The sequence below is a fragment of the Dermochelys coriacea genome, chromosome 8 (genome assembly GCF_009764565.3).
Source record: "Dermochelys coriacea isolate rDerCor1 chromosome 8, rDerCor1.pri.v4, whole genome shotgun sequence".
NCBI lineage: Eukaryota > Metazoa > Chordata > Testudines > Dermochelyidae > Dermochelys > Dermochelys coriacea.
This window is the reverse complement of record NC_050075.1, coordinates 55,668,131-55,681,553: the sequence shown is the minus strand read 5'-3', so window position 1 is coordinate 55,681,553 and position 13,423 is coordinate 55,668,131. Positions and strand designations below refer to the sequence as shown.

The 13,423-nt window shown below is 39.8% G+C and overlaps 1 protein-coding gene across 3 annotated transcripts in view; it reads right to left on the bottom strand.

The window, feature by feature from the left end:
- C8H1orf21 (chromosome 8 C1orf21 homolog) overlaps positions 1 to 13,423 on the bottom strand; it is a 201,588-nt gene that overhangs the window by 72,685 nt on the left and 115,480 nt on the right. For all 3 annotated transcript variants that reach the window (XM_038414847.1, XM_038414843.2, XM_043491146.1), the window contains exon 3: positions 10,428 to 10,522. In XM_038414847.1, the coding sequence (XP_038270775.1) occupies positions 10,428 to 10,522 (95 nt within the window). The remainder of the gene's footprint in view (positions 1 to 10,427; positions 10,523 to 13,423) is intronic.

The window sequence follows — 13,423 nt, the reverse complement described above, 5'->3', positions numbered from 1 at the left end:
TCTTTTTTTCACCACGCAGGTGATTTAAAAACAAACAAACAAAATCTCAGAGGATGGTGGGGAAATCTGTCCCTTTCCATGAGTAAATCACGAATGGCAGTCCTGCTGATGATGAGAAGACTATGCAGCAATTGAATCATTACAAAATGGCACCCTATTTTTGGATTTTAACTCCTATGAGCCCTAGACACTTGTGGATGAGCTTTGCTTGACGGTGCTTGAGGAGTTCAGCAGGATTATGTCATGTACCATCTAGCGTACATATACATATACAAATACAAACACATATCTCTTTCCCTCTCTCCCCCTCCCCTCCGTCCCCTTTGCTGCACTGAATGGTCCCCATCCTCAAATGCATGCACTTGTACACAGTGCCCTCTAATGGCTGCTTTACAGAGAATACAAGCCCTATTACTACACCTAACAGAATATGTCTATACTAGTGAATTGCACCATTGTCACTTGCATTGATGTGACTGGACTGGTATAAGCTGTAATGGTGTTGTGTTCACTGTGGATTTCCCATTTCAAGTGCAATGCACTCATGGCTACACAGAGCAGTCCCTCTAAATCAGTGGCTCTGAGACTTTCCAGACTACCTTTCAGGAGACTGATTTGTCTTGCATATCCCCAAGTTTCACCTCACTTTAAAACTACTTGTTTACAAAATCAGACATAAAAATACAGAAGTGTCATAGCACACTATTACTGAAAAATTGCTCACTTTCTCATTTTTACCATATAATTACAAAATAAATCAATTAGAATATAAATATTGTACTTACATGTCAGTGTATAGTATATAGAGCAGTATGAACAAGTCATTGTCTGTATGAAATTTTAGTTTGTACTGACTTCACTGGTGCTTTTTTATGTAGCCTATTGTGAAACGAGGCAAATATCTAGATGAGTTGATGTACCCCCTGAAAGACCTCTCCATACCCCTGGTTGAGAACAAAAAAGAAAAGGAGTACTTATGGCACCTTAGAGACTAACAAATTTATTTGAGCATAAGCTTTCGTGAGCTACAACTCACTTCCTCAGATGCAACCACGCTCTAAATGTTCTGGGGCTCCCACGTCCATATGCAATATGTCTAGGATATGTTCGGGCTGTTCTCAAATACTTTAAATGGTTCTGCCTTGAAGAGGTTCTGACCTGGCACTTGCAAATATCACGGACGGAGAGTGAGCAGTTCTCACTGTGGCTATTGTTAAACTGACTCTAAGAGCTTGTACACTACCATGCAGGGTCGATCTAAGATACGCAACTTCAGCTACATGAATAGCATAGCTGAAGTCAACGTACTTAGATCTACTTACCGCAGTGTCTGCGCTGCGGTAAGTTGACAGCTGACGTTCTCCCGTTGACTCTGCTTGCGCTTCTTGTTCTGGTGGAGTACCGGAATCGACGGAAAAGCGCTCAGCGGTCGATTTATCTCATCTATACTAGATGTGATAAATCGACCCCCGCTGGATCAATCACTGCCTGCCAATCCAGCAGGTAGTGTAGACAAGCTCTGAGGCCTGGAGGCCCAGTACATACAGTAACTTCTCACTTAAAGTACTCCCATTTAACATTGTTTTGAAGTTACGTCGCTGCTCCATTAGGGAACATGCGCGTTTAAAGTCATGCAATACTCCCTTATAACGTCGTTTGGCTACGGGCTCTGTCAACTGCTTGTAAGATTCTGTGGAAGAGCAACTATTTTACAAGGGAGCATTGCACAAGTTCCTCTTCTCCGCCTCCTCCCCCTCCCTCCCAGCACTTCCCCGTAGGTGCTTAGGACTTTCCGGGAGGGAGGGGAAGGAGCGGGGACACGGCATGCTCCGGAGAGGAGGTGGAGTGGGGGTGGGAAGAGATGGGCCTGGAGTGGAGCAGGGACAGGAAGAGGTGGGCCTGGAGCATCCCCCGGCAAAGTCAGTGCTTGTTCTGGGGGAAAGCTGCCGCTGCTGCTGAACAAGGTGCTTTCTGGCATCCTTGCCTGCAGAGGGCTGTGCCTGTGTGGGGTAAGCCAGGGGCACCTCCCAACCACAGAACTGTGCAATATATAATGCCTTTTGTCTGCCCCAAAAAAATTTCCTTGGAACCTAACCCCCTGCATTTACATTAAATATTATGGGGAAATTGGATTTGTTTAACATCGTTTCACTTAAAGTTGCATTTTTCAGGAACATAACTACAACGTTAAATGAGAAATTACTGTACAGTAGGATGAGCCCTGTCACCTTAGGGTTCTTGAGGGGGTAAGAAACTTGATTTTATTATTTTCATTCATTTCTTTAAATTTTTAATTTTAAATGTTTATTCCTGTTTTTCTCTTTTTCTCATTTTGTAGCTGAACGAAGGATTCTTCTATCTTGTGGTTTCTACAAGCCCAAGACAGGAGCAGTCCACAGGAAGGACATCCTTCCAGGCTGCTCTGTGTAGCTCACTGAGTTCCCTCCATCCTTCTTCTTCTACCTACTGCATTGGAGGCCCCAGGGGGACACAGGTTTATGCAGCAGGGACAAATGGGTGCTGGAGCACATAGAAGAGGCAAGTGGCTTTACTTGATGGGGAAAAAGAGGGAATTCGTTTTCCTGTGTGTCTGTTAGCTAATGACTCCGTTCTCTTCTCTTTTTTAGATCTCAGGCGTACAGTAGAGCTGATGAGGTAGTGGGTGGACAACTGTGGCAGCCCACCAGTAAAGTATGTACATTAATGAGTGTTTGAATACATCTGTGGGTGTCTAGATGTTTGCACTGATTTTGCCCCTTTTTGTTACTCCTGAGGAACAAAGCAAAAGACAAGTTTTTTTTTAATGTCTTTTATTAGTTTCATTTTTATTATGCTTTTGTGTCCTCCTTTAGGAACCAATTCAATCAAGCACTGAAGCATGTGCTTAAGTCCCAATAAAATCAATGACAGGTAAGCATGTGCTTTGATGAATTGAAGTCTAAAATCTGCAAATCGGAGATGGTGACAGTCAGAAACAGGCAGAGCTAGCTGACAGCAGCCAAGATGTGCACGCAGCCACCTTCAGAGAATCATAGAAATGAAGGACTGGACAGGGTCGTCCCTAGAGATTGTGGTGCCCTACGAGCCCCAAGCCTCCGAGGGGGGAGGGGGCGTCCCAGGCCTCTGAAGGGCTGGGGGGAGAGGGGCTGCGCCCAAAGGCTTTGAGAGACAGGAGCAGCCAGTGTAAGAAGGCAGCAGGGGTTGGGCCCATCCCCGCACTCATGGGGCAGTGGGAAGTGGAGCAACTTGGTCCCAGCCTGCTCCACTCTGCTCCCCCAGCTCCCAGTCTTGGAGGAAGGGGGGTAACCGCCCCCCAGCACTCACCAGCGGAGTGGGCTGGGTCTGGGTCACTCCACTTCCCACTGCCTGGTAAGTGCAGGGCAGACCTGATCCCAACCCCTGCTGCAGTCCCCTGGGACGCATAGCTCAGGGGACAGGGTTGAGAGGGGGGAAAGGGTGGAGTGGAAGCGGGGCTGGGGCGGGGCTGGGGCAGAGCGGGGCAGGGAGAGGTGGGGTGGGGGCAGAGTAGGGCGGGGGCTGAGGGGAAGTGGTGGGGCAGGGGCCGAGGCAGCTTTCCTAGGCCCTGCGGTGGACAGCCCACGAGGGGCCAGCTCAGCCATCCAGGGGATTGGGCTGGCCGCTGGAGCTGGATGCAACACGCAACTGCGTAGGGCAGCAGGTGCCCCAAATTTCCTGGTGCCCTATGCAGCTGCATAGTTTGCATATGTGTAGGGATGGCCCTAGGCCTGGAACAGACACTGAGGGGTCATCTATCTCAGTCCCATTGTCTATCTTGGTCCTACTAAGACAGGACCAAGTTAACCTATTTCATCCCTGACAGGTTTTTGTCTAACATATTCTTTAAAACCTCCAATGATGGGGATTCCACAACTTTCCTTGGAAGCCTATTCCAGAGCTTAACGACCCTTAGAGTTAGAAAGTTTTTCCTAATATCTACTCTAAATCTCCTTTGCTGCAGATTAAGCCCACTACTTCTTGTCCTACTTTCGGTGAACAAAGAGAACAATTGATCACAAACTCTTTATAACAGCCCTTAAAATAGTTGAGGACTGTTATTGGGCCCCCCCATGATGAATAACAAGCATGCTATGGGATTGATACATAAAGCATGCCAAATTCTTCCAGATGGACAAGGCCAAAGAGTTTTCTTTAGTTCAAGTGGTAGAGGACTGTGGTTTTGAAGTGGAAGTTCCTGGTGTGACGTTATTGACTTGAACTGGAACCGTATAGAACATTGTTGCAACCAAGATCCTGTAGTGGCACCAAATCATGTATAAAGGGGGTCAAATAAGGCGTCTAAGATGAGGTTATGGTTTGCTGGTTAGGATTATGCTATCTGTTTGCATGTATCATTTTTGTATTTAAAGATATAAGTATTGGCTCTATACTGTCTGTATTCCAAACTTATGCTATGCTTCTGGGTGACACCCCAGACAAGTTGGTGTCAGCTCTGCCTAGCCTGCTTGATGGCCCATTAAGCATCATCAGCTATACAAGTGACCCACTGAGAGAAGGCACACACACCTTGTGACTCAGCAAGGTATGCAGGGACATGCCTATGGACAGAACTCTGAGGTTTTTCCAGGCCATGTGATGGACAGCTTGTCTTTGGAACAAAGACAGACAGACCACATGGCAAGAGAATATAAAAAGCTGCTGCAGCTCCTCCATCTTGTCTTCAATCCTGCTTCTTACCTCTGGAAGAACTTTGCTACACTGAAGCTTTGAAACAAGGACTGAAAGACCCATCCCAGCTGTGGATGTACTCCAGAGACTTGATTTGAACCTGCAGTTTATTCTATCACTGCTGCAAGCCTGAACCAAGAACTTTGTTATTACTCTATGTAATTGATTCCATTTAACCAATTCTGGCTCTCATCTACATCTTTTTCCTTTTATGAATAAACCTTTAGATTCTAAAGGATTGGCAACAGCATGATTTGTGGGCAAGATCTGATTTGTATATTGACCTGGGTCTGGGGCTTGATCCTTTAGGATCGAGAGAACCTTTTTTCTTTTACTGGGGTATTGGTTTACATAACCATTTATCCCCATAACGACTGGCACTGGTAGAGATACTGGGAAACTGGAGTGTCTAAGGGAATTGCTTGTGTGACTTATGGTTAGTCAGTGGGGGGAGACCAAAGTCTGCTCTGTTTAGCTGGTTTGGTTTGCCTTAGAGGTGGAAAAATCCCAGTCTTAAGCTGTAACTGCCCTGCTTTACGCTATTTGTCCTGAATTGGCACTCTCAGTTGGGTCCTGCCAGAACCAGCATTGTTACACCTGGGTACCACGATATATCCTGTGTTTCTGTGTGTACACTCTATTGTATCTTGTAATAAGCTCTTCTGGAACTGTGTTGTTGTAAAGTTTTAAAAAATTATATAAGCACGCACATGCTGAACTCTTAGTATAATTCTATTTAGCATTTATACAATGCCAACATTTATACAGCAGTGTACATCAACAATGCACTGTATGAGTACATGAATCTATGAACACTATACAGCAATACATTCAACATAAATAGCCATTCAATGCATACCTAAAAATAGTAATCAAGGGACGCTTCAGACAATGGACATTGTTAAAAAAACAGACAACATTTACTGCACTGTGGTTTTTGACTTTGCAGATGCATTTGGAATGCATATTTAGAATGGAAAATACCACAAATGTCAGAACAAACTTCATTACCATTAGTGGTACTGTAACTTATTTACTGTTTTAAATGACATCCATTGTCGATAATTTAGAAATCTTTTTTAAAATGGTATTTTTTAAAATTATTTCATAATACAGAAATGTAAATATCAGTATTTTTGTAGTATATATAAACAATTATATTCTGATATATAAAATACAAAATATATATGTATTTAAATATTTATAATTATAAATATGTAGATATTTATTATATTATATTATTAAAGGTGTTACATAAACCTTTTAACTGTCATCATTTTCTACTGGTTTTTAACTTGACAATTCATTCATTTGCTAGTTATTAATTTTTAAAAAAGCATATAACTGACAATGATCAGCTACAGAAGAGTGAAAACCAAAGTTCTGAAATACTAAGTATCAATTAAGTAAATGATTGCATGGATCCAATTGAGACTAGAATCTGGTCTGAGTTCAAAACATAGCCTAAAGGTAACAGCATAGGTATGGGTGGCACAAATTACATTCTCAAGTAACTGCTGTGGAAACTAATACATCTTGAAAGGAAAATAAGTGATTTTTTCCCCTCATGAAACTGACTGAGATATTAGCAACAATCAGGTACATAAGCGATTCTCATTTAATTGTTTACAAACTCCTCTGTGAAGTTGTCTTAGCCCTGACCTGTAACTTCCCTGCTATTTCAGTACTTAGCTTCTCTCAAGTCAAGATGCATGATTGCGTCAAACTGTTTGATAAAGTGTAAAAATCCTAGCATGTGGCCCTTACAGGCTATCTATATATATAGCAAGTACAGATTTTGACAAGTAGGAGTTACAAAAAAATCTAAGGAATAACCCCTCCCCTCAAGAATTATTAAGTGAAATGTTTGAAAACATAAGATGATTATAGAAAGAGGAATCTGTACTGTAGCAAACTGTTTAAAATTAAAACCAATATAGCTCATAACATTTTGGAAAAAGAATGCTTCATGAATAGAAGGTACTTTACCTTTAAGGTATTTTACCTTATGCAGTAGTGTAATTTCACAATGAAATGCCATTAGCACTCCATGAGTATGTAAATAAGGACAATTAAATTAGTCCTATTATGAATGTTAATTAGTCTGTTATGATGGTACTTTAGTATACCTATTATGATGCTGTCAAGCTAAACAATGAGTTCTTTCTAAAGAAAAGATTAATGGGTCTTTAAAGCTGGCAAATTGTTATTTATTCCAGTCAGACCCACATGTACTAGAGATATCTTCCAGCACGACTTTTTGTTTGCCTTTAAAATATTAGTTTGTCCCAATTTTATTATTTAGCCATGTCATTTTTAAGTACAAATAAACTGATACATTACGGATGTGTGTTTGCATACATTATGCTCGCACAAATGTATGCACACAATTGCACCAGAAAACTGAAAAGCTGGTGCTCTGTCTTTTGTTTTGTTGTAGCACAACAGTGGAGTGAAGGAGTACTGGATAAATTGCAGTAAGAATTCACCTGCACCAGTCACTTTCATAGGTAATTAAGAGTAAATAGGAAATTCAAGCAGAAAAGTAACACAGAGTCAGTTACCCTAGAAAGTGACTGTAGCAGAATACAATGGAATCCAAGCTACACACCTCATCTTAACTCCTTTTCCACAGGAGGTGGAGTTTGGGGAGCATAGTGACAAGGCAGAAATGTGGGATTAAGAAAAAGCGTTGGGATGTGGGCTTAATGATTCTCCCAGACCTTTCTCTTGTTCCTAAGGGTATGTCTACACTGGCACTTGGTTGGCAAAACTTTTGTCTTTCAAGGGTGCTTTTTTTAAACACTCTCCTGTCGATAAAGCTGCTGCCACTCATGGAAAGTGGAAGTTTTTTTGTCAGCAGGAGAGCTCTCTCCTGCTGACAAACAGCAGCTACACTGTGTGGCTTTTAGTGGCATGGCTATCGAGGCACAGCCGTGTCACTAAAAGCTGCATAATGTAGCCATAGCCTAAAACTTCAAAGTTGCCCAGAAGTGCCTGATGAAGAGTCAAGATTAAGTAACTGATGATTGTCAACTTTACAACCATTAGGAAAACTAAAGTCTTAGTGATACATGACTTAACCTATCTTCTAAATTATGAATTTAACAAGTTTACTAGAGGGAACCTTCAGCTTTAAAAATCTAAAATGTCTGATTTGTCAATTCCTAGGATTAACAAACTGTACACATTTACAGAGGAAGATGAAGTATCCTTATAATGGAACTAGGATGAGAAGAAAGTGAAAAACCGATTGTCTGGATGTCTAAGATATGTTCACCATCTTTTAAAAAACTTATATCAAGTATAAACATCCTCTCTGATTAAAGGGTTTCACTTTATTTTTGTAGATTTCTATAGATTAGGGAGTGGTAGTCTCCCCAATCCTCATATTAAAATTTTTTCCCAAGAAATCTGCGATCCTGCTCAAAAACAACCTATCAATACATTATATACATAAAATTCAACTGTTCTACAGAAATCTCTCTTTTAATAAATATAATCAATACAAGAATTAAATGTTACAACAAGAAAGCAGGCACTAATAAAACACAAGATTATCTATCTAGTTTCTAAATGTCACTGAGACTTCTAAAAGTGACTCAAGCCTTTCTGAATTCTTCCTGGTTGTCATTAAAAATGGAATTTTACTCCTCTCTAAATTATGCTGTATCACTTAAGGGCTGGCAACCAATCTTCAACCAAACTGATCTGCATCTTTCCATTTATCAGAAAACTAGTAGCAGCTCCCAATTTCTCTTCCATTGTACTCACCAATAAAGCATCTCTGACACCAAAATTAGAGATAATTTTTGCAGCAGCATTTCTTAAAAGTAGTTAAACAAAAACAGACACTTACATTTGCGATAAGGTGGAAGACACTGCAGATACTGCTAGAAAAAGTGATGTTCTCAGCAATGTTTCTTAGGCACACTAAAAACATGCTGCTGCAAGCTAAATTTGTGCTGTCCAATGGAGCATCACCAATGCAAAACTGGAAATATGTATCTAGAGTAGAGACTGAGGAGAAATCATATTCTGTGCTGTTCAGTGGCCTTCAACCACAATCTGAAATATCATGCTGGAACAGCACACAAGGTGGTAAACAGGGCTATTTACCTACAATAATGTACTGCAGTTTTGTACTGCAATTTTCAGAATACACACTTAGGAGAGAAAAGTACAGTATGTGGGATTGCCTGGAGCACCAGTGATGAAAAATATTAAAATGGTAACATTCCAAAGAGTCATCTAGTTACTCTAACAGGCAGATTCCCCAGCTGATATTAATGGTTATAGCTCCATTGAAGTTAGGAAAAACTGTATGAAAAAAGCTCAGTTGAAGAAATAGGCCCAGAAATCTGAAATGTTACATAGACAAAATACAGAATTTTAAAATGTCTTTGAAAGTAATATCTGGTCAATCCTCGAGGCCCCTCTATTTTGAGCTTAAAAAGAAAAAAGAAAGAAAGGAACTTCCACATGAAAGTCAAGCCTGACATGATTCATCTAAACCTGTTTTCCCGCCTCTAAGAATAAACAACAGTAACATAATTAGAACTCGCCTACATAGGGAAGTTAGTGTGGAGTTAGCGAGGGTGTGAATTTAAATTACAGCAAATTATCTACTCCACACTAACTCCCTCTTTGTCTGCACTAAGAGTGCCTTTTTTTGTGTGCTTTACCTGAATACACTTTGGAAGTGTATTCAGCTAGGGCGCACAAAGGCACTCTCACTGTAGAGTAAATGTCCACGTAGGGAGTTGGTGCAGAGTAGTTAATAAAAAAAGAAAAGGAGTTCTTGTGGCACCTTAGAGACTAACAAATTTATTTGAGCATAAGCTTTCATGAGCTACAGTTACATCGGATGCATCCGATGAAGTGAGCTGTAGCTCACGAAAGCTTATGCTCAAATAAATTTGTTAGTCTCTAAGGTGCCACAAGTACTCCTTTTCTTTTTTGCGAATACAGACTAACACGACTGCTACTCTGAAATCAGAGTAGTTAATGTGCACTAACTACTTTGTACCAGCTACTCTGCACTTTTCCCCCAAGTAGACAAGCCCTTAGAAGTAATAACAGTAACGATGATTTCAGATAGAAATTCTCTCAGTTTATAGTGGAATAATAGATATGCTCAATGAGCAACAAAAGGAAACAAATCTTGAGTTTTATATAAGGATAAATCTTGAGGATAATACTAATTTGATGATAAACAAGAAAATAACTGATCTCCAATCAAATTACTGAACATTGATTTCTGGCAATCCTGTGTTATAGGTACGTTACTTATTCTGAGCACCTCATTTTGCAAATTTTAAAATTCACAGTAGGGAAACAGAGTAAATTATAGATGTGTTCCTAACATAGGTAGTTTTCTTCTGATCAGCTGTGAATTTCAGTATTTTTAAGAACTCCTTTGCACACAGACATATTCATCATGACCTGCACATATTTCTGTTTGCAAAGTTGTTGAATACAAACACTAGTTCCACTGAAGCACACTCCACAAGATCAAGTACAGTAATTCATAAAGACAAGCAAGAAAAGGTAATATTTGCACCTTCCATGCAAGCTATATATAATTACGGCATTTTCAAGAAAATCCTTTTGCAGCATTTACGTTGTAATATAAACATACTGCGCATTGCATATTTCATTCAAAAGCAAAGCCATGTTCATATTAAGTTTGTTAAATAAATGATACGTTCAGTCCTTACCAAATTTTCCTGGTTCCTGGCAGCTATTTTCTGATCATCTTCTCCCCCATTTTTCATGTATTTGACCTCTTCCACTGGTTTGATCCTATACTCATCTGAGTACCAAGAAAAAAAGAAAAAGAAAAGTTTTGTACCAGTGTACTTCAGTAAATGGAAAAACAGCTGACTGGAAAAAACATGCTGCCTAATATCAACCAAGCCCTAAATGGTATAGACCCTAGTAATCTCAGAGTCTGCTCTCTTCCTAACACCCACCATGGAAACAAGTCTAGAAAAGAAAACTTCAAAAAAATGACTCAAAAGTAAATCTCATGCAGAATCACAGGCAAAAAATTCTCAGTTATCTCTGGAATTTGATCCAAACAGATGTGCATCTTGGACCCAGATCTAGAGCACATCTCTTTGTTTAGGTTTTCCAGTAACTTCAGGCATTGAAATTTTCTATCATCTAAGTCTTCAAGCTACTATTGCCATCATGGATCCACTCTGGGAAGATGGGTCTGCTGCTCTGAAAGTCTGCATGCTCCCTATTTGTGGGAAGATATTGTTTGATACAGTTCTAACCTACGCAACGTGTGCCCAAGGTAACTTAAATGCTCATTACTACTTCAAGAAAAAGTGAAGCAATTTTAAAATATAGAAAGAGCAGAAAATTAGTATGAAAGAACTAAAGAGAACTTAGAGCTAACAAAAATCTTATGGAAGGTAATGTTTCATGGGATTGAGGAGGAAAACTGAGGACTTGTGTGATACTGGAGTACAGTCTATGCTTGCACAGAGGGGCGGAGGAAATGATTCATGTAAGCATCACTCACGTATCTAAGGCTAATATATCCTCATGTAAGACCAAATCTTGAGAGCCTTACATAAACCCTGACCATAGGCGTCAGAACCTTTGTAGAAGGGGGTGCAGAGGGTGGCCAAAGCCAAAGTGGCAGGGGAATTAAAATACTACTTAAATATCCGGCAGAGTACAATGTAACATAAGGGACCAGAATACAAAAGGAATCCACATTATAACATTTAAGATATAATTATAGAATGCACAAATGAAAAAAAAAATAAGACAACTTTAATTCTAAACATCAGGACTGCATTTTATTTTTTCACTTCTTTTATTGTACTTCACTTGCATTTATCATTTGATTACGTACATTCCACGATTCATACTGCACTAATTATTTAACTGTAACTTGCAATTCTTTAACATTACAATCAATCATCTTTCTTTATGTATAATGCATAATTTAAAAATTGTAACCTTAACTTCTAAATCTCCTTGAAAAAAGGCATCAGCCAAATAAACAACAAACAAGCAACTTTGAAGGGAGGTAAACATGTCCCCCATATGAGAGCTACCATAAAAATGTTTTTTTCTAGTGTTTTATTAAAAAAATCAAATCAAAAATATATTTTTAGAAAACCTAAAAAACACCATCAACAGGCTGTAGCAGATAGAAGAAATATGGTCTCTATTAAGCAAAAAATGTAAATAATGTAATTTTGATCATGTGATTATCTAGGATTGCAGTGGATATCTAGGAATGCATCTGATCCAATCTCATAGTGCATCTTGGCCTTTAGCAGTATGATCCTATTTTCCCCACGGTGCATATATTTCTTTTGTTAAAAAAAAGGGGGGGATGGCCCCTAGGCCCCCCTGGTTCCAGCATATGACCCTAACTCAGCAAAGCAAATGTAAGGGCATGCTTAACTTTAAAAGTGTGTAAATCCCACTGAAGTCAAAAGGAAGTTTAGTCTGACTAAGACTAAAAAGTAAAGACCACAGGATTTGGCCTTTATAAATGGTTCAATACCTACTCCTTCCAACATTGCCACCACAGCACTATGAACGGACATTATACATGTGGAGGAACAAGACTTACACTGCATAGTCTCCTTTGTTTTCTATATGATGTGACCTACTATGAATGAGTTCTACAGTCCCTGCATCTCTGTATCATCTTTGGCATGCAAACAAGTGATGCATAGTAGCTATTATATATGATTTTATCTATATACTGTCTGGAATGAAAAGGAGTTACGGATTCACAGTTAAATTAAAGTTGCAAATTTACCGAAATTCCAGTGAACTTTTGTACATTTTCTGTATTTCCTTTTCCAGTACTGCTGATTATTGAGATGTATGTCTAATATACCCTGCTGGACCACAAAAAGCCTTTTTAGTTCCATGGCACCACTGAACGAAATAGTAAGACAAGCTGTTTTTTCAACAACTCATTTGAAATGCTATTGCTGTAATGTTTTAACAGGCTGAAGCAAAGGTAACACAAAGTGCAGTTATATGCTGAACTCTGAGGGGAAAAAGAAACAAAAAACCTTTCCCTTTCAAAGGATGTTCTTTTTGAAAGTGAAAATTTAAAGAGACAGACCGACCTACGGGGCTGAGAAAAAAGAAGCCTCATATTCTGCTATTACTTAATAAGTTTAATACTTTTCAACTGCACATTTCCAAGGGGAACTAATTTTTAAATAATGGATACCTATTCAAGTGTCATTAGTGAATTATCCAAAACTCAAAGCTCACGTCTTATCAACATCCTATTACATGTGCATGCTATAATACAGTGAGAAATGTGAACAGCCTCCTTCAAAAGCTGAGTAAATGGATCTCGTGCAGGAGACCATGCAGGGGTTGGAAGAAGTAATCCTTCTCCTTTTCCCCCAGCTAAGAGGCAGTGCCCTGGGTACCTGTACAGTGAGGGTACATGAACACTGCAAAAAACAGAAACAAAAACAAAATGCAACAGCAAGTCTCAGAGCTCAGGTCAGCTCACCTGGGTTCCTGGGGTTCATGCTATGGGGCTAAAAATAGCAGTGCAGACATTCCCACTCAGGCTGGAGCTCAGTCTCTGAGACCTACACGTTGCTGGGGTTCAGAGCCCAAGTCCAGCCAGAGTGGAATTATCTATACTGCTATTTCTAGCTCCTTTGAGAGTCCTGTGAGCCCAAGTCAGTTGACCCTGGCTCTAAAA